Genomic DNA, 24,031 nt, shown 5'->3' with positions numbered 1-24,031 from the left:
TTTTTTCAAATTTTGAAAATAGGATCATTTGATTTTATTTATTTTATCTTCAATTATTTCTATTATAAGAATATGAGAGAGGGAATAAAATGACTTTCCCAACATAAAGAAATATTGAGGATTTAATAAAAAAATCAAAGAAGATTTTATTTCAGAGTTTTTGGCTAGTTCTTTTTGAATTTAGGAAAAATTGCACGTTTTTCAAAACTGCATTTTAGGGCCAAAAAATGTTCATCTCGTTCTAAATATTTTATTTAGGCGGTGAAAAATTATTTTGGCATTTTTAGAGTTTTATTTTATTTTTTAGAAATTTCTTAGTTCCGGCGGAATTTGTTTTTTTTTGAAAAAAAAGTACCGCGCGCCCAACTGGGCCGAAGGCCCACCCGAGCCAGGCCAGGCCCGCGCCACCGCCGCCTTCCCCGCGGGAGTCCGACTCGCCGCCGCCGCCGAGTCCGGCCGGGGCACGCCTCCCGAGCCGCCGACGCCCCCCCCCCTCTTAAATACCGCCAACCGTCGCCGTCGCACCCCGCCACCACGACCCGCCCCGCCTCCCGCAGCAGCTGCGCCGCCCGCCACTGTGTGCCGCGCTCGCCGCCGCCGACGCCACCCCACCCCACCGGAGCCCCGAGTTCCGCCGGTTTCCGACGAGGTAGCCGCCGTCCGCCGCCGGTTTTCGGAAGAAAACCGATTCGGTTTTTTTGAAAACCCTAGGTTTTTTTAGATCGGTTTTTTTGTTTTTCTCGGTTCACTTATTTAGCGAGCGTTCGCTCGCTCGTTCGTTTTAACGGACGAGTTCACCATTTAGTTTCAGTTAACAAACGTTCGTTCGTTAATCTGTTCGTCAGTTTATCTTTTTCTCGGATTTTCTGCGATTATTTCTGATCGCGATTTCTGATCCAATTTTCGTTTTAGTATAACTTTTCGCTCGTTTATCGGAATCAGGCGATTCAAGCGCCTAGAGTTTCGTTTCGAAACCCTCTTTCCGTTTAACCAACACAAACAAGTTTTTGCTTCTGTAAAATTTGACTTAAGTCCAGATTAGTAAACGAAGCTTGTTTCTTTCGCCGTTTGACTTTCGTTGTTCCGTTCGATTTGTTTCTTTTTGCAAACCAGAGTTCTTAAGTTGAACTTTCTGGTTAGATCTCTTATTTGAGTTTTACCCGTGCATTAGATGAGTGCTTATCATATGCTTGTTTGTTTGCGATAGAGTACCCGGAGTGCGCCGCTTGCTACTTCGAATCTCTAGGTTTCACGAATCATCAGCAAGGCAAGCAACACTTTGATCATACCTCTTTATTACCCATTTTTATTGCATTAGATCAATCCTCAAACAATTGCATGGTTAGGATCTGAATATATTGTGGGTTGGGAAGTAGATGAGGTAGTACCTATACACCCGTTTATTATCAAACCTTTGGGAGTTACTTCTACGTATGCTTATGCCATGCTATGCTACTAGACGTGGATTGGGTGAGTGTATCCATGACATATGTGAGATTGTTATTTAATGGTTTACTTAGGGTGGCAACTTTAACACACATCTGGGTGGATTGAGGCACCTGAGTATTTCAGCGATTGTCTGTCTTTCTTTATGGACCGCCACCCTGGCTCAAAGGGATCATGAGATTATTCATGCTAGAAACTTCTGTGTGCAGCCACTGAAGGAAATATGCCCTAGAGGCAATAATAATGTTATTATTTTATTTCCTTATATCATGATAAATGTTTATTATTCATGCTAGAATTGTATTATCCAGAAACATAATACTTGTGTGAATACATAGACAAACTAAACGTCACTAGTATGCCTCTACTTGACTAGCTCATTAATCAAAGTTGGTTATGTTTCCTAACCATAGACATGTGTTGTCATTTGATTAACGGGATCACATTATTAGGAGAATGATGTGATTGACATGACCCATTCCATTAGCTTAGCACCCGATCGTTTAGTATGTTGCTATTGCTTTCTTCATAACTTATACATGTTCCTATGACTATGAGATTATGCAACTCCCATTTTCCAGAGGAACACTTTGTGTGCTACCAAACGTCACAACGTAACTGGGTGATTATAAAGGTGCTCTACAGGTGTCTCCAAAGGTACATGTTGGGTTGGCGTATTTTGAGATTAGGATTTGTCACTCCGATTGTCGGAGAGGTATCTCTGGGCCCTCTCGGTAATGCACATCACCTAAGCCTTGCAAGCAATGCAACTAATGAGTTAGTTGCGAGATGATGTATTAAGGAACGAGTAAAGAGACTTGCCGGCAACGAGATTGAACTAGGTATTGAGATACCAACGATCGAATATCGGGCAAGTAACATACCGATCACAAAGGGAACAACGTATGTTGTTATGCGGTCTGACCGATAAAAGATCTTCGTAGAATATGTGGGAGCCAATATGAGCATCCAGGTTCCGCTATTGGTTATTGACCGGAGACGTGTCTCGGTCATGTCTACATTGTTCTCGAACTCGTAGGGTCCGCACGCTTAAGGTTTCGATGACAGTTAAATTATGAGTTTATTAGTTTTGATGTACCAAAGTTAGTTCGGAGTCCCGGATATGATCACGGACATAACGAGGAGTCTCGAAATGGTCGAGACATAAAGATTGATATATTGGACGACTATATTCGGACACCAGAAGTGTTCCGGAGAAGTTTCGGATAGAAACGGAGTACCGGGGGGTTACCGGAAACCCTCGGGGGGTTAATGGGCCTCATGGGCCTAAAGTGGAGAAGAGGAGGGGCGGCCAGGGCAGGCCGCGCGCCCCCTCCCCCTCTAGTCCGAATTGGACAAGGAGCGAGGGGCGGCGCCCCCCCTTTCCTTCCTCTCCTCTCTCCCTTCCTCCCCCCTCTCCTACTTGGACAAGGAAAAGGAGGGAGTCCTACTCCCGGTAGGAGTAGGACTCCTCCCTGGTGCGCCTCATCATGGCCGGCCGCCCCTCCCCCTTGCTCCTTTATATACGGGGGCAAGGGGGCACCTCTAGACACAACAATTGATCCTTGAGATCTCTTAGCCGTGTGCGGTGCCCCCCTCCACCATAATCCTCGATAATATTGTAGCGGTGCTTAGGCGAAGCCCTGCGACGGTAGAACATCAAGATCGTCACCACGCTGTTGTGCTGACGGAACTCTTCCCCGACACTTTGTTGGATCGGAGTCCGGGGATCGTCATCGAACTGAACGTGTGCTAGAACTCGGAGGTGCCGTAGTTTCGGTGCTTGATCGGCCGGGCCATGAAGACGTACGACTACATCAACCGCTTTGTTATAACGCTTCCGCTTTCGGTCTACGAGGGTACGTGGACAACACTCTCCCCTCTCGTTGCTATGCATCACCATGATCTTGCGTGTGCATAGGATTTTTTTTGAAATTACTACGTTCCCCAACAGTGGCATCCGAGCCTAGGTTTTATGTGTTGATGTTATATGCACGAGTAGAACACAAGTGAGTTGTGGGCGATATAAGTCATACTGCTTACAGCATGTCATACTTTGGTTCGGCGATATTGTTGGATGAAGCGGCCCAGACTGACATTACACGTACGCTTACGCGAGACTGGTTCTACCGACGTGCTTTGCACACAGGTGGCTGGCGGGTGTCAGTTTCTCCAACTTTAGTTGAACCGAGTGTGGCTACGCCCAGTCCTTGCGAAGGTTAAAACAGCACCAACTTGACAAACTATCGTTGTGGTTTTGATACGTAGGTAAGATTGGTTCTTGCTTAAGCCCGTAGCAGCCACGTAAAACTTGCAACAAACAAAGTAGAGGACGTCTAACTTGTTTTTGCAGGGCATGTTGTGATGTGATATGGTCAAGACATGATGCTAAATTTTATTATATGAGATGATCATGTTTTGTAACCGAGTTATCGGCAACTGGCAGGAGCCATATGGTTGTCGCTTTATTGTATGCAATGCAATCGCGCTGTAATGCTCTACTTTATCACTAAGCGGTAGCGATAGTCGTGGAAGCATAAGATTGGCGAGATGACAACGATGCAACGATGGAGATCAAGGTGTCGCACCGGTGACGATGGTGATCATGACGGTACTTCGGAGATGGAGATCACAAGTACAAGATGATGATGGCCATATCATATCACTTATATTGATTGCATGTGATGTTTATCTTTTATGCATCTTATCTTGCTTTGATTGACGGTAGCATTATAAGATGATCTCTCGCTAAATTTCAAGATAAAAGTGTTCTCCCTGAGCATGCACCGTTGCCAAAGTTCGTCGTGCCCAGACACCACGTGATGATCGGGTGTGATAAGCTCTACGTCCATCTATAACGGGTGCAAGCCAGTTTTTGCACACGCAGATACTCGGTTAAACTTGACGAGCCTAGCATATGCAGATATGGCCTCGGAACACTGAGACCGAAAGGTCGAGCGTGAATCATATAGTAGATATGATCAACATAGCAATGTTCACCATTGAAAACTACTCCATTTCACGTGATGATCGGTTATGGTTTAGTTGATTTGGATCACGTAATCACTTAGAAGATTAGAGGGATGTCTTTCTAAGTGGGAGTTCTTAAGTAATATGTTTAATTGAACTTAAATTTATCATGAACTTAGTACCTGATAATATCTTGCTTGTTTATGTTTAATTGTAGATAGATGGCCCGTGCTATTGTTCCGTTGAATTTTAATGCGTTCCTTGAGAAAGCAAAGTTGAAAGATGATGGTAGCAATTACACGGACTGGGTCCGTAACTTGAGGATTATCCTCATTACTGCACAGAAGAATTACGTCCCGGAAGCACCGCTGGGTGCCAGGCCTGCTGCTAGAGCAACACCAGATGTTATGAACGTCTGGCAGAGCAAAGCTGATGACTACTCGATAGTTCAGTGTGCCATGCTTTACGGCTTAGAATCAGGACTTCAACGAAGTTTTGAACGTCATGGAGCATATGAGATGTTCCAGGAGTTGAAGTTAATATTTCAAGCAAATGCCTGGATTGAGAGATATGAAGTCTCCAATAAGTTCTATAGCTGCAAGATGGAGGAGAACAGTTCTGTCAGTGAGCATATACTCAAAATATCTGGGTATAATAATCACTTGATTCAATTGGGAGTTAATCTTCCAGATGATTGCATCATTGATAGAATTCTCCAATCACTACCACCTAGCTATAAGAGCTTCGTGATGAACTATAATATGCAAGGGATGAATAAGACTATTCCCGAGCTCTTCGCAATGCTGAAAGCTGCGGAGGTAGAAATCAAGAAGGAGCATCAAGTGTTGATGGTCAACAAGACCACTGGTTTCAAGAAAAAGGGCAAAGGGAAGAAGAAGGGGAACTTCAAGAAGAACAGCAAGCAAGTTGCTGCTCAAGAGAAGAAACCCAAATCTGGACCTAAGCCTGAAACTGAGTGCTTCTACTGCAAGCAGACTGGTCACTGGAAGCGGAACTGTCCGAAGTATTTGGCAGATAAGAAGGATGGCAAGGTGAACAAAGGTATATGTGATATACATGTTATTGATGTGTACCTTACTAGAGCTCACATTAGCACCTGGGTATTTGATACTGGTTTTGTTGCTAATATTTGCAACTCGAAACAGGGACTACGGATTAAGCGAACACTGGCGAAGGACGAGGTGACGTTGCGCGTGGGAAATGGTTCCAAAGTCGATGTGATCGCAGTCGGCACGCTACCTCTACATCTACCATCGGGATTAGTATTAGACCTAAATAATTGTTATTTGGTGCCAGCATTGAGCATGAACATTATATCTGGATCTTTTTTAATGCGAGACGGTTATTCATTTAAATCAGAGAATAATGGTTGTTCTATTTATATGAGTAATATCTTTTATGGTCATGCACCCTTGAAGTATGGTCTATTTTTGATGAATCTCGATAGTAGTGATACACATATTCATAATGTTGAAACCAAAAGATGTAGAGTTGATAATGATACTGTAACTTATTTGTGGCACTGCCATTTAGGTCATATCGGTATAAAATGCATGAAGAAACTCCATACTGATGGACTTTTGGAATCACTTGATTATGAATCACTTGGTACTTGCGAACCGTGCCTCATGGGCAAGATGACTAAAACACCGTTCTCCAGTACTATGGAGAGAGCAACAGATTTGTTGGAAATCATACATACAGATGTATGTGGTCCAATGAATGTTGAAGCTCGTGGCAGATATCGTTATTTTCTCACCTTCACAGATGATTTAAGCAGATATGGGTATATCTATTTAATGAAACATAAGTCTGAAACATTTGAAAAGTTCAAAGAATTTCAGAGTGAAGTTGAAAATCATCATAACAAGAAAATAAAGTTTCTACGATCTGATCGTGGAGGAGAATATTTGAGTTACGAGTTTGGTCTACATTTGAAACAATGCGGAATAGTTTCGCAACTCATGCCACCCGGAACACCACAACGTAATGGTGTGTCCGAACGTCGTAATCGTACTTTACTTGATATGGTGCGATCTATGATGTCTCTTACAGATTTACCGCTATCGTTTTGGGGTTATGCTTTAGAGACAGCCGCATTCACGTTAAATAGGGCACCATCAAAATCCGTTGAGACGACGCCTTATGAACTGTGGTTTGGCAAGAAACCAAAGTTGTCGTTTTTGAAAGTTTGGGGCTGCGATGCTTATGTGAAAAAACTTCAACCTGATAAGCTCGAACCCAAATCGGAGAAATGTGTCTTCATAGGATACCCAAAGGAGACTGTTGGGTACACCTTCTATCACAGATCCGAATGCAAGACATTTGTCGCTAAGAATGGATCCTTTCTAGAGAAGGAGTTTCTCTCGAAAGAAGTGAGTGGGAGGAAAGTAGAACTTGATGAGGTATCTGTACCTGCTCCCTTATTGGAAAGTAGTACATCGCAGAAACCGGTTTCTGTGACACCTACACCAATTAGTGAGGAAGCTAATGATAATGATCATGAAACTTCAGAACAAGTTACTACCGAACCTCGTAGATCAACCAGAGTAAGATCCGCACCATAGTGGTACGGTAATCCTGTTCTGGAAGTCATGCTACTAGATCATGATGAACCTACGAACTATGAAGAAGCGATGGTGAGCCCAGATTCCGCAAAATGGCTTGAAGCCATGAAATCTGAGATGGGATCCATGTATGAGAACAAAGTATGGACTTTGGTTGACTTGCCCAATGATCGGCAAGCAATTGAGAATAAATGGATCTTCAAGAAGAAGACTGACGCCGATGGTAATATTACTGTCTACAAAGCTCGACTTGTCGCAAAAGGTTTTCGACAAGTTCAAGGGATTGACTATGATGAGACCTTCTCACCCGTAGCGATGCTTAAGTCTGTCCGGATCATGTTAGCAATTGCCACATTTTATGATTATGAAATTTGGCAGATGGATGTCAAAACTGCATTCCTGAATGGATTTCTGGAAGAAGAGTTGTATATGATGCAGCTGGAAGGTTTTGTCGATCCAAAGGGAGCTGACAAAGTGTGCAAGCTCCAGCGATCCATTTATGGACTGGTGCAAGCCTCTCGGAGTTGGAATAAACGCTTTGATAGTGTGATCAAAGCATTTGGTTTTATACAGACTTTTGGAGAAGCCTGTATTTACAAGAAAGTGAGTGGGAGCTCTGTAGCATTTCTGATATTATATGTAGATGACATGTTACTAATCGGAAATGATATAGAATTTCTGGATAGCATAAAGGGATACTTGAATAAGAGTTTTTCAATGAAAGACCTCGGTGAAGCTGCTTACATATTGGGCATTAAGATCTATCGAGATAGATCAAGATGCTTAATTGGACTTTCACAAAGCACATACCTTGACAAAATTTTGAAGAAGTTCAAAATGGATCAAGCAAAGAAAGGATTCTTGCCTGTGTTACAAGGTGTGAAATTGAGTAAGACTCAATGCCCGACCAATGCAGAAGATAGAGAGAAAATGAAAGATGTTCCCTATGCTTCAGCCATAGGCTCTATCATGTATGCAATGCTGTGTACCAGACCTGATGTGTGTCTTGCTATAAGTCTAGAAGGGAGGTATCAAAGTAATCCAGGAGTGGATCACTAGACAGCGGTCAAGAACATCCTGAAATACCTGAAAAGGACTAAGGATATGTTTCTCATGTATGGAGGTGACAAAGAGCTCATCGTAAATGGTTACGTTGATGCAAGCTTTGACACTGATCCGGACGATTCTAAATCGCAAACCGGATACGTGTTTACATTAAACGGTGGAGCTGTCAGTTGGTGCAGTTCTAAACAAAGTGTTGTGGCGGGATCTACATGTGAAGCAGAGTACATAGCTGCTTCGGAAGCAGCAAACAAAGGAGTCTGGATGAAGGAGTTCATATCCGATCTAGGTGTCATACCTAGTGCATCGGGTCCAATGAAAATCTTTTGTGACAATACTGGTGCAATTGCCTTGGCAAAGGAATCCAGATTTCACAAGAGAACCAAGCACATCAAGAGACGCTTCAATTCCATCCGGGATCTAGTCCAGGTGGGAGACATAGAAATTTGCAAGATACATACGGATCTGAATGTTGCAGACCCATTGACTAAGCCTCTTCCACGAGCAAAACATGATCAGCACCAAAGCTCCATGGGTGTTAGAATCATTACTGTGTAATCTAGATTATTGACTCTAGTGCAAGTGGGAGACTGAAGGAAATATGCCCTAGAGGCAATAATAATGTTATTAGTTTATTTCCTTATATCATGATAAATGTTTATTATTCATGCTAGAATTGTATTATCCGGAAACATAATACTTGTGTGAATACATAGACAAACTAAACGTCACTAGTATGCCTCTACTTGACTAGCTCATTAATCAAAGATGGTTATGTTTCCTAACCATAGACATGTGTTGTCATTTGATTAACGGGATCACATTATTAGGAGAATGATGTGATTGACATGACCCATTCCATTAGCTTAGCACCCGATCGTTTAGTATGTTGCTATTGCTTTCTTCATAACTTATACATGTTCCTATGACTATGAGATTATGCAACTCCCGTTTGCCAGAGGAACACTTTGTGTGCTACCAAACGTCACAACGTAACTGGGTGATTATAAAGGTGCTCTACAGGTGTCTCCAAAGGTACATGTTGGGTTGGCGTATTTCGAGATTAGGATTTGTCACTCCGATTGTCGGAGAGGTATCTCTGGGCCCTCTTGGTAATGCACATCACCTAAGCCTTGCAAGCAATGCAACTAATGAGTTAGTTGCGAGATGATGTATTACGGAATGAGTAAAGAGACTTGCCGGCAACGAGATTGAACTAGGTATTGAGATACCGACGATCGAATCTCGGGCAAGTAACATACCGATGACAAAGGGAACAACGTATGTTGTTATGCGGTCTAACCGATAAAAGATCTTCGTAGAATATGTGGGAGCCAATATGAGCATCCAGGTTCCGCTATTGGTTGTTGACCGGAGACGTGTCTCGGTCATGTCTACATTGTTCTCGAACCCGTAGGGTCCGCACGCTTAAGGTTTCGATGATAGTTATATTATGAGTTTATTAGTTTTGATGTACCGAAGTTAGTTCGGAGTCCCGGATATGATCACGGACATAACGAGGAGTCTCGAAATGGTCGATACATAAAGATTGATATATTGGACGACTATATTCGGACACCGGAAGTGTTCCGGAGAAGTTTCGGATAAAAACGGAGTACCGGGGGGTTACCGGAAACCCCCGGGGGGTTAATGGGCCCCATGGGCCTAAAGTGGAGAAGAGGAGGGGCGGCCAGGGCAGGCCGCGCGCCCCCTCCCCCTCTAGTCCTTATTGGGCAAGGAGGGAGGGGCGGCGCCCCCCTTTCCTTCCTCTCCTCTCTCCCTTCCTCCCCCCTCTCCTACTTGGACAAGGAAAAGGAGGGAGTCCTACTCCCGGTAGGAGTAGGACTCCTCCCTGGTGCGCCTCATCATGGCCGGCCGCCCCTCCCCCTTGCTCCTTTATATACGGGGGCAAGGGGGCACCTCTAGACACAACAATTGATCCTTGAGATCTCTTAGCCGTGTGCGGTGCCCCCCTCCACCATAATCCTCGATAATATTGTAGCGGTGCTTAGGCGAAGCCCTGCGACAGTAGAACATCAAGATCGTCACCACGCCGTTGTGCTGACGGAACTCTTCCCCGACACTTTGCTGGATCGGAGTCCGGGGATCGTCATCGAACTGAACGTGTGCTAGAACTCGGAGGTGTCGTAGTTTTGGTGCTTGATCGGTCGGGCCGTGAAGACGTATGACTACATCAACCGCGTTGTTATAACGCTTCCGCTTTCGGTCTACGAGGGTACATGGACAACACTCTCCCCTCTCGTTGCTATGCATCACCATGATCTTGCGTGTGCGTAGAATTTTTTTTGAAATTACTACGTTCCCCAACAGCCACAAGCTACTATGGGCTCTAGCATAGTTGATTAAGTCGTGCGAACTCTTACAGTGGTAGACTAGCAGATGTAGGGGAAAGTAGGTGTAACGGTCTACCCGATCGTAAGGTGCTAGCGCTTCTGAAAGACTATGTCTCGGTCATCCGTTTCTCAAACACCATGTAGTGCGAGAATCCTAATGGAGGAGATCGAGTCTTGTGGGGAAAAGTGCGCAAACCTCTGCAGAGTGTATAAACTAATCATGATTAGCCGTGTCCCTGGTTATGGACGTTTTGAGTATCTAGTACTTGGATTATCATGTGAATCTCATCATGTGACTTTAATTAATTTTGTTGGATTTTAATGATGATGCTTAATTGGGATTGAGAGGGTGTCTACACTCTCAATGTTTAACAACCACCATGTTTGTTAAATAAAATTTATTGCTTTACAGTAGGGAAAAATTGGCTTTACGCAAAACTGTAACCATAGAGCTTTCCACTAGCCATATATGCATGTAGTATAGCCCAGTTCTGTTCATTACTCTCTATGTGTTACATTGCCAGCATATTCCATGTGTTGATCCATTTTCGGGCTGCAACGTTCATGTTGCAGATTTTTCAGACGACGAGTAAGGTGCCTTAGGTCGTGGTTCTATACCCAGTGATGCCGTTGGAGTTGATGGACTCACTTTTCTTCTAAGCCTTCCGCTGTTATCTTTATTAGATGGCCTTAAACCATATTATTTGCAATAAGTTCTCTTTGGAGACATTCGATGTAATAAGTGTGTGATTGCTACTCAATTATAAATGTTCAAGTACTATGCGTGTCAGCATTACTGATCCAGGTATGACACTGAAGCACAGAGATCAGACTGTTTGAGGTCTGGTCGCCATAGTATAAGCTTCTCACAAACCAGAGTTTCTCACAAGAAGCCTCATGGTTTCGGTAGGGAACGTGTCACCTTTGTGAACGAAATGATATTCGTGCCTCTTCTTACTTTCAATTTTTATCTAGTGTCAACATAGAACAACAGTAGTGTCATTTTAACTTTTTGTACTTTTCCGCGGTTCATTAGGAATTTTTTTATACATTAACTGAGTTTCCTTGGCATTTTATGTGCATAATTCAAATATGAACTACATGCACATGCTCCAGTGCAGAAAAATGGGTTGGAATATAAAATGTGTGTCAATGGGTGCATGCTTAGGTCCCACGCAAGAAATGAGAATGAATTTTAAACAGTCGCTCGACCGCAAACATTGAGGTACATGGTTTTAAAATTCTAGCAAATCCAAAAGAAATTCATGAAACTTGGCATGCTATCATGAAATAGCATCAACATGCTGTGGTAGAAAAATAGTTCCATTTGAGCCAGATTTGGATATAAGCTACTCAAAAACCAGAGCTTCTCACACGAAGCCTCATGGTTCCGGTAGGAAACTTATGACCTTTATGGACACAACGATATTGGTTGCCTCTTTTTGCTTTCAAAATTCCGTCTAGTGGCAACATAGACCAACATGAATGTCGTGTTAAAATTTGAAATTTTTCTGGGTTCATTAGGATATTTTTATACCTTAACCGAGTTTTGTAGGTAGTTTATGTGCATAATTCAAATCTGAACTACATGCACTTGCTCCAGTGTAGAAAATGGGTTGAAAAATCAAATGTGTTTCCTTAGGTGCATGCTTAGGACCCATGCAAAAAATTGAAATAAATTTCAAGCACCTCGGCACCGTTGCTTGCTGGCAAACGTTATGAAGAAGAGATTATTTGAGACGTGCGGACGCGCTCGTCGGCGTTTGAAGGTGGGATTTGTTGTATCCGAGCAACAAAAAGGATGGGATTTGCTGTATCCGAGCAATAAAACGGGCACCTTTTGGCAGACTTGACAACAAGCGGGCACCACTGAACATGCAAGCACCGTTTGTTGTATTTTTTTAAATACAATACAGATGCAAGTGTTTATATACATGCGCATACAATCACCCTTATGAATATACACGCACATCAAGACTTAAATCTCGATGTGCTAGAAATACCACGGTCTCTCTAACTATCAAACCACATGTTAGTTCGCGGTTGTTGCATTTTAATTGTAATACATGTATGGTCTACAATCGATCCGGACGAATACCGGGGCGAAGAAAACAAATGACAAGGCCAAACGCATGGGGTCAAGATAAGATACATGGGACGCTGTGCGTGCATGCAGGAGCATTAACTGGCGCCTGGTCATTATGTTTATCCATCCCCATCAGTCACCATGCATGCAGGATTACTACTAGTACTTCTCTGGTCAAGGTAATTAACCAAATGACCTGGAGAGCAGCATGCACAGCTCACACGGTGCAAGGTCAGCCCAGTAACAGTTCACCTTGAACCAAAATGCCGTCGAACCGAACGCCAGGCATGATTACCCTTTTGCGGTGCAAGTGGAGTACGTTGCGGTCGTGGCCGGAGCATCAAGTATAGCATCAAACCGGACACTTCTGGTTGACTGTGAACCGAACCATTTGTTGGATCGATGCCGGAGCAGCATCGCCGATCGGCAACCAAAAATTGTCGGGCCATCCAGAGATCCTGCAGCCAGCTGAACTGGGTTTGGGTGGACAGACGAGTCATGACTCATGACGGCAGAAAGCGATCCGTCCATCTTCAGGTCAGCCCGCCATATGTACACCAAGTCCATGGAGAGCGGTGCCACCGCGGGTGGCCCACGCGGCAGTTGGACAGAGACCGGCCACCTCCTGCGCCAGGCTCGCACGCCTGGACCCGGCGCATGGACCGCTGCGGGGTCGTCCTGTAACTATAGAAAACGCCCCCCCTGTTTTTCCTTTCCTAGTCCTGGCCTAGCTCCCCGCAAAAAAAATAGTCCTGGCCTAGCTCAGCATCTCTATCCAATCCTCCCTTCCCTTCTCTCTCCACCTCTCTCTTTCCTTCTCTCTCTCTCGAAGATTTCTTGTCCTCGTCTGTGCGCTCCGGCTCGGCGTGGTCAATCTCTCGGCGGACGCACCCACCCGCCGATCCGCGCGTGATCCTCCGTGATTTTCGCTGGATCTTGCTTAGCTAGCTGCGGGTGCGCGCATGTCGACGGCGCTGGCGCCGGGGATGGCGCGGGGGCACGGGTTCCGTGGCGCGGGGAAGGGGAAGCAGCGGCCGGATTCGGAGGAGCCGGAGACGAATCTTGGCGGCGGCCCCAACGGGTTCTACGTTGAGGAGGAGGAGGGGGAGGAGGTTGGGAGGGAGGAGCTGCGGGAGCTGGAGGAGGCGCTCTCGGATGCCTCCTCGATCGGGGCGGCCTCCTCGGATAGCTCCTCGATCGGGGAGGACTCCACGTCGGAGAAGGAGGAGGGAGAGGAGGAGGAGGTGGAGAGCGAGGCGCCGGTGGATGAGGTGCTCGCTATGGGGCTCGGGACCCTCGAGTCTCTCGAGGATGCGCTGCCCAGCAAGTAAGCTTTCTTCTTCCCCATCCTCTTGCTCCTTGCTTTATTATTAATTAATTACCGGAGGTTTTTGCTAAATTTGTATGATCTTGTTTGTGATCTCTTCAAGTTTTTCTTGGTCAAATAGGATATTTCTTAGTCCAACAAGTCTTAGAGAAAAAGATGGATTTTTTTTCTTCTTTGAGGAAAAAATCTGTTCTGATTCCTCGGCCAGTTGTGTTTTCTGGTGTAATCATTAAGCTCTGTAGATCACAGAACTAGCGTACTAGTCTGCCTGTTCTGTTGAACTTTGCATTCTACCAGGACGGACCATGGAGAAAGTTAGCATCTTTCTGCTAGTCAAAACAGATAAAGATCATGGATGGATTTAATTTGGTGTGTGTAATTAGCTGGAATCCCGGGCATGTGAATAGCCCAGCGGTGCATCGACTACAGGCCAAATACTCTGCAAATATGCAATTACTAGTACCCATGGAGTGTTTGCCCTGAACATTAACTGACCAAGATGAATGAAATTAATCGCAGGAGGGGCCTCTCGAATTTCTACGCCGGCAAGTCCAAATCCTTCACAAGCCTGGCGGAGGCTGCAGCCAAGGCGGCTGCCAAGGAGATCGCCAAGCCGGAGAACCCCTTCAACAAGCGCCGCCGCGTGCTGGCGGCATGGTCGCGGCGGCGGGCCTCCTGCAGCTCGCTGGTCACCACGTACCTGCCGCCACTCCTCTCCCTCGACCACACTGTGGTGGAGGGGGACGAGGAGGAGGAGGAGGAGGAGGAAGAACGCTCGGACGACGGCGACGACGAGGGTAACAGCAGCGGCAATGGCAGGAGGGAGAAGGCCCCGGCGTCGCCCAGGTTCCCTCCGCGCAGCCTGCACAGCGCGTCCCAGAAGGCGAGCGTCATGAGTAGGAACACCATCAATCCGAGCACGAGCTCATTCCGATCTCCAAGGTCATTCTCCCTCTCCGATCTGCAAAACGCTGGATACAACTAGCTGAAACATAGGCCGAATTTAGGTTGGCGAGATGGTGCTGCTGCCGCTGCTGCTACTGTATAATCAAGAGGTCTCTACATATAAGAGAACATTAATTTGTTGTGTTTGTCTGTCTGTTGGCCTCTTCTTGAATCACCTGGTACAATAGCATGACATGGCAATGGCAACCCGAAGTGGCCGCTTCTTTCAGCCAAACTGAAAGTTCTTAACCGTGTTCTCATCGATTAAAGGATAATGATGTTGAGCTGATGTCGTTGATGACAGGTTAGTGGTTTAATAGTTGCTCTGACCAGCGGTGTTTGCTGGTGGCAGCAGAGAGGCAGAAATGGTGGGTGATGAGTCCCATGCATGCCTCATCCAGTTGTTAGCGACTCGCTTTAGGCTCTCTTCAGCTGATTGCTACCATTAGCCAGCTAATCTAAAAGCTTAGCACACGGAAAGAAAAACATTTTCCTTTCAGAGGTGGCATAACCTTCACCTCCCAAAAAATTGAAGTTCTTTTTTTTAAAAGGATAAAGTTGAAGATCACATAGACGAATAGCAAACGCTATGCAGATCATCTGGCACAAGCAATGGCTTCCAATGGAGGGGAGTAATTAACTTCATCCTCACGAGAGCAAAAGCTATAACTGCCATAGAAAAAGTGGAAATCGAGAAGCTCTTTGACGGGTCGCCACGTATGGCACACCGGTTAACGAAGCAGGAGAGAAGCGCGATCCGGACTAGTTAACCTGGGGAGGTGGAAACTAAGGCAGCAGGCGGATCACAACCTTAATCTCTCTTGATTAGTGTATAGCTCGCACGTAGTAGTACGTTTCTGCCGCGACTGGGCATTCAAATTAAGCGGCGCGATCTCCCATCTGTAGTAGTAATCTAGTGCGATGATGATGTTGTTTAAGGTTTCGAAGGGGCGTGCCGATGAGATGACGAGATGAGATGAGCTTTCTTCGGGCGCCCGATCGGGGCCGGAGGCGTTTAGTGTGTGAGCGGGACGGGGCATCCTATGCTAATGCTAACCCGCTCTTTGCTTATCTGCTAAGAGTCGTATTCCATCGGCAAGTGTGATTAGATAAGGGTTTCAGGTACGAGAGGGAGTGTGGGAGGAAATGAGAATCGTGGGGGCGGGCGGCGGTGGGGAGGGGATGATAAGGTGCCAACGAAAAGAAAGGCGTGGGGGAAAGGGAGCAGCTGGGCCCCGCGGTGCGCAGCGGTGTGCGAGCGAAGGAGGAAAGGTAGGCGGAAGCGGCGTGACCTGATCTTATCCTGTTTCGCCGGGGAGGTGGTGCTGCTTGAAATACTCCGAGAACGTACGGCGGCCGAGCCTCGCTGTCTGGTGGGGTATGGGTCTATGGGGCAGGTCACGCCGCTTGGCTGGCTGTAAAAAAGGAAAGATTGCTCCACCTACGGCAAATTATCTGTAGTGATTGTTCCCTACAATGGATTTGCATAATTTGGGCAACGGTGTTTCGTGGTGTCCCGCCGTCCGTGATATCGCAACTTAATAGGATTAATATGAATGACAGCCTACTCATATCAACTAGATGTATTTTTTTTTTCAAAAGCCATCCTAAATGAACCTTAAAGTTAAGGGCCTCTTTGATTCATAGGATTGCAAAAACACAGGAATAGGGAAAACATAGGATTTGAATGACATGTCCATTGGATCTTTATAGGATTTGAGTTTGTTTGATTGTGTCACAAGAAAAACAAAAAATTTCTTCCAAGAAGGTTGGAGTGGAGTAGTACAAATGAATCCTTAGGGAAAAAAATCCTATATGATTCAGGTGGTGTTTGGTTCTCTAGTCCTAGGACTTTTTCTAGTCCCAACTAAAAAGTCCCTAGTCCCTAAAAAGTCCCTCCATGTTTGTTTCCAGAGACTAAAAAGTCCCCAGTCCCTTCCTAGAGGTTATTAAATGACCATGTTGCCTCTAGTATATAGAAAAATAACAATCAAACAACACCATGAGGTGGCGGGCCAATGGGTGCATGAAGGAGCATTGTTGGAAAAGTCTCAAAAAGTCCCAAAAAGACTCTCCTTGAGAGTCTTCTTCATTTAGTCCCAAATGCCTAGTTTAGTCCCTAAAAAGTCCTCCCCGTTTGGTAAAAACTCTAAGAGGGACTTTTTCTAGTCCCTACACAAAAAGTCCCTGGAAACAAACACCCCCTCAATCCTACGAATCAAACGATCAACGTAGGAAAAATTCCTAAGGATTCTAATCCTTCAAAGATCCTATGAAAATCCTTTGAATCAAAGAGACCCTAAGTGTGTTTGGCTTGCCTTAACTTCTTGAGAACCATATCCAACTCAGTTGACCCCACGTTGCCTCCTTCTCTGACGACTCGGGGGAGATCCAATCGCGTCGCCGTCGGACTCCCTTCCCTCCTCCTCGTCTCGCCGCCGCCTGAGGCCCTGCAGGCGAAGCACATACAAGTCCGGGGATGGCGGCGGCGGGGTGATTCCCTAAGTCGGCCTCTCACCCCCGGCCTGGATCTCATTGGCGGCAACCCATCGGATGCCTCGGTTGATCCGTGTGGCGGCTGGCCACGGGATGCCTTGGCCGGATCAGCAGGAGAGGGTGGCAGGGCTCCGACGCTCATCGGCGGGCGGCAGCATGGTGTCGACGTTGGGAGGCTCATATGCATGGCAGTGGCTGGAATGTGTGCACAAGGCGACGACGTTCCCGTGATCTGGCGTGGCGTCTTCTTCGGGCGGTGTGGTCCCTGATCTGATTCATATCTCATAGGCCTGCCTCGGGACTTTTTGGCTTAGAAGGATGCAGTCCTCCGGCTGTGGTGGTCCTGTGGTGAAGAAGGTGGACGTGGCGGAGGAGCTAGGCTCATTTTTTTTGGAGGAGACAGAAACTGCGGGCGAAAGCCATACTTTGACTATGGTCGAAGCCAACGACGACGGCGCCTATGGGCGTCGCCACCTTGATGAAGGCGTCGACATGTAATCTTCGACTTTCCTTCCAGAACACTTGAGGGGAAACCCTAGGTCTGGGTTTGCCCGAATTAGATGATGGCGACACTTGGGGTCGTGTTCCCCGTTGGGGGTATCATCTTGGAGTTAGGCCTAGCTAGCGAGACTAGTGGTTGGTGGCGGTTTTCCGGTTGCTTTTCTGTCGTCAAGCAGGGATGGTCTGTTGCTACGGTGGCCTTGCGAACATGGTGCACAACGGTGGTCTAGGGATGTGATAGCGGTACAGATAGCCAAATCATGTTCGATGATATTGACGGCTTGTTGCAGCCAAGGCGACGTAGTTTAGGCTTGTGGTGTATTGCCTGGGGCCTGTGGTCATGCTAAGATTTAGCATCGACAAACACTTGCATCGGAGGCATGGGATCGTTGGAGCGTCTCCATGAGATTTTGGTGGTACCATCTCTTCCTGCTATTTGAGCTACGATCGATGTCACTTGAAGATCGACGGAGGTCTGGTTCCGCGGATGGTCTTTGGCAAGCCGCTTTCATAGTGCATGCACGTTTAGTCCGTGTGGCTGTGTCCAAGTTCGGATCACGCGCGCTTGTCCCATCTTCTTTTGGATCAACACTTGCTCAGCGTGGATTATCATTGCTTTTCCTCACTTTTATTTTTGTTTTCTATCTGCCTTGGCATAGCTTCGGTCATATGACTTTGCTAGTTGTCGGTGTGATTTTTGTGTGTGCGTGTTTGTGTTCGCCGTGTGTATCTTAGCTATGTAGAGGTCGGGTGTGTGCTCTTTGTATTTGTATCCCCTTGATACTCCATATGAGCTAATAAAATCCACCCATTGTCCAAAAATGGTGTGTTTGGCTTGGAGCAATTTGAGGATAGGTGAACGACTAGAAAGTTAATCTCAGGTGCACAAGTAAGGACAAAATGCGCAGAAAAGACCGGTGTTAGTTTGTGATGCCAATTTAGATTGCAAGTGCAACGGCCAAGAACTGTTGGGTGAACTAGTGGGTTTGGCCAAGGCATTACAATTTGTATTGGAGCCAACCCTCGTGGTTACATGGGCATGTGTGTCAGTGAGGAAAAAATGACAAATTTGACCCGTGGACGAAAAGAATTCATAAAGTGAACTGTTGACGAAAAAAATCATCCGACTGATCCTTTTGTGTAGCGCTCGACAGCTAGGCGCCACACTACATTATGCAGTGCCTGACTGACTGGCACTACATGTCGGGGTACGACGCTGGCTAGGCGTGTAGCGCCTGTCAGTCAGGTGCTGCACAGTGTAGTGCGGCGCCTGGCTGTCGGGCACTACACAAAAGGGTTAGCTGGATGAATTTTTTTGTCTACAGTTCACTTTGTGAATTCTTTTCTTCCACAAGTCAAATTTGTTGTTTTTGCCTGTCAGTGATGCATGCATGGGGCACATGGGCATGTTGGTACTGTAGGGGTGTTGGGAAACGTAGTAGAAAAAAAAACCGCCCTCCAATCACTTAGAAACAAATATGAAGATATATTAATGGTTTGGATTCGATCGTTACCGACTCTTGAGTTGCAGCGGAACAAGACGAGGCGTCGTAGATCGTACTTGCAATCCCTTGAACCACGGATGAACGATCCCTCGAACTATCCATGAATAGTCCCTCGTACAGAAGACCGAAAGCACGACCTCTCTACGAGTTGCAAGCGTACAGTCTTCATGATCCAGCAGCGCTTCGCCGTCCAGAGCTTAATCGTCGCAGGAGAATTAGAGGAAGGAGATTAGAACCACACTTGGTTTCTAATTATGAGGATTATAGGATCTATCTCAAACTCTAATTGTTCAACTAGGACCAACTACAACTAGAACTAGAGGACCAGAGGAGGCTCCAAGACTTGTGTAGAGAAAAGGTGCAAAAGCCTCTAGTATATATAGATTAGAGGGGAGAGGAGGGGGCGCCACAAGGAGGGAAATAACGCCCCTCCTTGAGCCGGCCAAAGTGGGGAGGGGGAGTCCTTCCCCCACCCCAACTCGTCCCCCCTAGTGGGAAAGGGGTGCGCCTCTCCTCTTGGCCCTTGTGGCCCAAATTGCCTTCCACCTCTTGGCCTTTAAGACCCGTTCATATTTAATTAATTATGAAAGCCTCCTAGCAATTACTAGAGCCTTTTATTATTAATTCAACAACTTCAAAAACACTTTCCATCTATATATTATTTATCGATAATACCCAGTATTACCCGATAAACTCTGAAAACCTTCTAGTGACCCCGAAGCGCTTTAGGTTCCTCTTGAAACTATTTCGAATATTAATGAAACTATTCCAAATAAATCCTTGTCACTCCCATGCTAATAACACTCAGCAGATCGTGATTACCTTAAGCTTGTGACCCTATAGGTTCAGTAAAACATAGACATGAACAAAACCCTTTTGTTCAATGACCGATAACGGAACCGTGGACGTCCATATCGATCCCTATGGGTACGCGAATGACATTCAAGTGAACCTTTGGTTATCATGTGTTATTCCCTTTGCTTCATGATACTTCACAAAACCCGAGGTGAGATCTATCGGTATCCTCTTGAGTCATACACATGCTCATTAAACCATTATCCTCGTTACCGGTTCTGTTCTTCTTTCTCGATAAATACTATATAGGTGGAAAATGTTTCGCTGATATTAAACTAATAATAAAAGGCTCTAGTAATTGTTAGGAGGCTTCTATATTTAATTTAATATCAGTGGGCCTTAAAAGGCAAGTGGTGGAAGGAGTATTGGGCCACCATGGCCCAATAGTGGAAGGCGTGTTGGAAATATGCCCTAGAGGCAATAATAAAGTGGTTGTTATTATAATTCCTTGTTCATGATAATTGTCTATTGTTCATGCTATAATTGTGTTATCCAGAAATCGCAATACATGTGTGAATACATAGACCACAACATGTCCCTAGTGAGTCTCTAGTTGACTAGCTCGTTGATCAATAGATGGTTACGGTTTCTAACCATGGACATTGGATGTCGTTGATAACGGGATCACATCATTAGGAGAATGATGTGATGGACAAGATCCAATCCTAAGCATAGCACAAGATCGTGTAGTTCGTCTGCTAAAGCTTTTCTAATGTCAAGTATCTTTTCCTTAGACCATGAGATTGTGCAACTCTTGGATACTGTAGGAATGCTTTGGGTGTGCCAAACGTCGCAACGTAACTGGGTGGCTATAAAGGTGCACTGCGGGTATCTTCGAAAGTGTCTGTTGGGTTGGCACGAATCGAGACTAGGATTTGTCACTCCATATGACGGAGAGGTATCTCTGGGCCCACTCAGTAATGCATCGTCATAATGAGCTCAGAGTGACTACGGAGTCAGTCACGGGATCATGCATTACGTAACGAGTGAAGAGACTTGCCGATAACGAGATTGAACAAGGTATTGGGATACCGACGATCGAATCTTGGGCAAGTAGCATACCGATGGACAAAGGGAATTGCATACGGGATTGATTGAATCCCCGACATCGTGGTTCATCCGATGAGATCATCGTGGAACATGTAGGAGCCAATATGGGTATCCAGATCCCGCTATTGGTTACTGGCCGGAGAGGTGTCTCGGTCATGTCTACATGGTTCCCGAACCCGTAGGGTTTACACACTTAAGGTTCGGTGACGCTAGAGTTGTTATGGGAAATAGTATGTGGTTACCGAATGTTGTTCGGAGTCCCAGATGAGATCCCGGACGTCACGAGGAGTTCTGAAATGGTCCGGAGGTAAATATTTATATATGGGAAGTCATCATACGATCACCGGAAGTATTCGGGGGCTTGCCGGTATTGTACCGGGACCACCAAAGGGGTTCCGGGGGTCCACCTGCCCCTGAGGGCCCTATGGGCTGTATGTGAAAGGGAACCAGCCCCTAAGTGGGCTGGGCGCCATCCCCCCTAGGGCCCATGCGCCTAGGGTTTGGGGGAAACCCTAAGGGGGGGGGCTTGGCTTGGGGGGCAAGCCCCCTCCCCTTGGCCGCCGCCCCCCTCTAGATCTCATCTAGAGGGGCCGTCCCCTTCCCCCTATAAATAGAGGGGAGGAGGGAGGGCTGCAGAACCTCATCCAAGGCGCAACCCTCCCCCTCTCAAACACCCCCTCCTCCTCCGCTGAGCTTGGCGAAGCCCTGCCGGAGAACTGCAAGCTCCACCACCACGCCGCCGTGCTGCCGGAGTTCTTCCCCAACTTCTCCTTCCCCCTTGTTGGATCAAGAAGAAGGAGACGTCCCCGTGCTGCACGTGTGTTGAACGCAGAGGCGTCGTTGTTCGGCGCTTAGATCAGAATCAACCGTGATCTGAGTCGCTGCGAGTACGACTCCTTCATCCGCGTTCTTGTAATGCTTACGTCTCGCGATCTTCAAGGGTATGAAGATGCAATCCTCTCTCTCGTTGCTGGTCTCTCCATAGATTGATCTTGGTGATGCGTATAATTTTTTTAGTTTCTGCAACGATCCCCAACAGTGGCATCATGAGCTAGGTCTATGCGTAGTTTCTATGCACGAGTAGAACACAAGATGTTGTGGGCGTCGACTTTGTCAATTTACTTGCCGTTACTAGTCTTATCTTGATTCGGCGACATCGTGGGATGAAGGGCCCGGACCGACCTTACACGTATGCTTACGTGAGACTAGTTCCATCGACTGACATGCACTAGTTGCATAAGGTGGCTAGCGGGTGTCTGTCTCTCCCACTTTAGTCGGATCAGATTCGATGAAAAGGGTCCTTATGAAGGGTAAATAGAAATTGGCATATCACGTTGTGGTTTTGGTGTAAGTAAGAAACGTTCTTGCTAGAAACCTATAGCAACCACGTAAAAACTTGCAACAACAATTAGAGGACGTCTAACTTGTTGTTGCAGCATATGCCGTGTGATGTGATATGGCCAAAAGGATGTGATGAATGATATATGTGATGTATGAGATTGATCATGTTCTTGTAATAGGAATCACGACTTGCATGTCGATGAGTATGACAACCGGCAGGAGCCATAGGAGTTGTCTTAATTTATTATATGACCTGCGTGTCAATGATAACGCCATGTAATTACTTTACTTTATTGCTAACCGTTAGCCATAGTAGTAGAAGTAACAGTTGGCGAGACAACTTCATGAAGACACGATGATGGAGATGATCGTGGTGTCATGCCGGTGACGATGATGATCATGGCGCCCCGAAGATGGAGATCAAAAGGAGCAAAATGATATTGGCCATATCATGTCACTATTTGATTGCATGTGATGTTTATCATGTTTATACATCTTATTTGCTTAGAACGACGGTAGCTTAAATAAGATGACCCCTCGCTAAAATTTCAAGAAGTATCCCCCCTAACTGCGCATCATTGCGAAGGTTCGTTGTTTCGAAGCACCACATGATGATCGGGTGTGATAGATTATAACGTTCGAATACAATGGGTGTAAGCCAGATTTACACATGCAAAACACTTATGTTGACTTGACGAGCCTAGCATGTACATACATGGCCTCGGAACACGAGAGACCGAAAGGTCGAACATGAGTCGTATAGTAGATACAATCAACATGGAGATGTTCACCGTTGATGAATAGTCCATCTCACGTGATGATCGGACACGGCCTAGTCGATTCGGATCACGTATCACTTAGATGACTAGAGGGATGTCTATCTGAGTGGGAGTTCATTAAATAATTTGATTAGATGAACTTAATTATCATGAACTTAGTCTAAAAATCTTTACAATATGTCTTGTAGATCAAGTGGCCCACGCTAATGTTGCCCTCAACTTCAAGCGTTCCTTGAGAAAACCAAGCTGAAAGACGATGGTAGCAACTATACGGATTGGGTCCGTAACTTCAGGATCATCCTCATAGCTGCCAAGAAGGCATATGTCCTTGAAGAACCGCTAGATGAAGCACCCATTTTCCCAGCAACTCAAGACGTTATGAACGCCTAGCAGTCGCGTAGTGATGATTACTCCCTGGTTTAGTGCGGCATGCTTTACAGCTTAGAATCGGGGCTCCAAAAGCGGTTTGAGCAGCACAGAGCATATGAGATGTTCCAAGAGCTGAAAATGGTTTTCAAGCTCATGCCCGAGTCGAGAGATATGAAGTCTCCGACAAGTTCTACAGTTGTAAGATGGAGGAGAATAGTTGAAAGGATCGATATGGTTGACTAGAGGGGGGGTGAATAGGCAACTACCAATTTTTACTTTTCTTTACCAAATTAAACTTTGCATCAAAGTAGGTTGTCTAGATGTGCAACTAGGTGAGCAACCTATATGATGCAATAA

The 24,031-nt window shown here is 45.9% G+C and overlaps 1 protein-coding gene across 1 annotated transcript; it reads left to right on the top strand.

The window, feature by feature from the left end:
* Positions 1-13,219: 13,219 nt before the first annotated feature.
* On the top strand, positions 13,220-14,924 carry LOC125520451 (uncharacterized). The gene is made up of 2 exons (XM_048685379.1): positions 13,220-13,833; positions 14,353-14,924. Exons 1-2 carry the CDS (start codon positions 13,469-13,471, stop codon positions 14,816-14,818), a joined length of 831 nt encoding a protein of 276 aa, XP_048541336.1. The 5' UTR covers positions 13,220-13,468; the 3' UTR covers positions 14,819-14,924.
* Positions 14,925-24,031: the final 9,107 nt, after the last annotated feature.

Source organism: Triticum urartu, chromosome 7A (assembly GCF_056163025.1).
Source record: "Triticum urartu cultivar PI428250 chromosome 7A, HENAU_Tu73, whole genome shotgun sequence".
In the NCBI taxonomy this organism is placed as follows: domain Eukaryota; kingdom Viridiplantae; phylum Streptophyta; class Magnoliopsida; order Poales; family Poaceae; genus Triticum; species Triticum urartu.
The sequence above is the reverse complement of the archived record's forward strand: the minus strand, read 5'-3'. Positions and strand labels throughout refer to the sequence as shown.

Bases quoted from the DNA above. Each gene is read 5' to 3' on its own strand.
- LOC125520451 (XM_048685379.1), top strand. From the start codon at position 13,469: ATGTCGACGGCGCTGGCGCCGGGGATGGCGCGGGGGCACGGGTTCCGT. The intron at 13,834-14,352 runs GTAAGCTTTCTT...AATTAATCGCAG, and splicing joins GAGGATGCGCTGCCCAGCAA to GAGGGGCCTCTCGAATTTCT.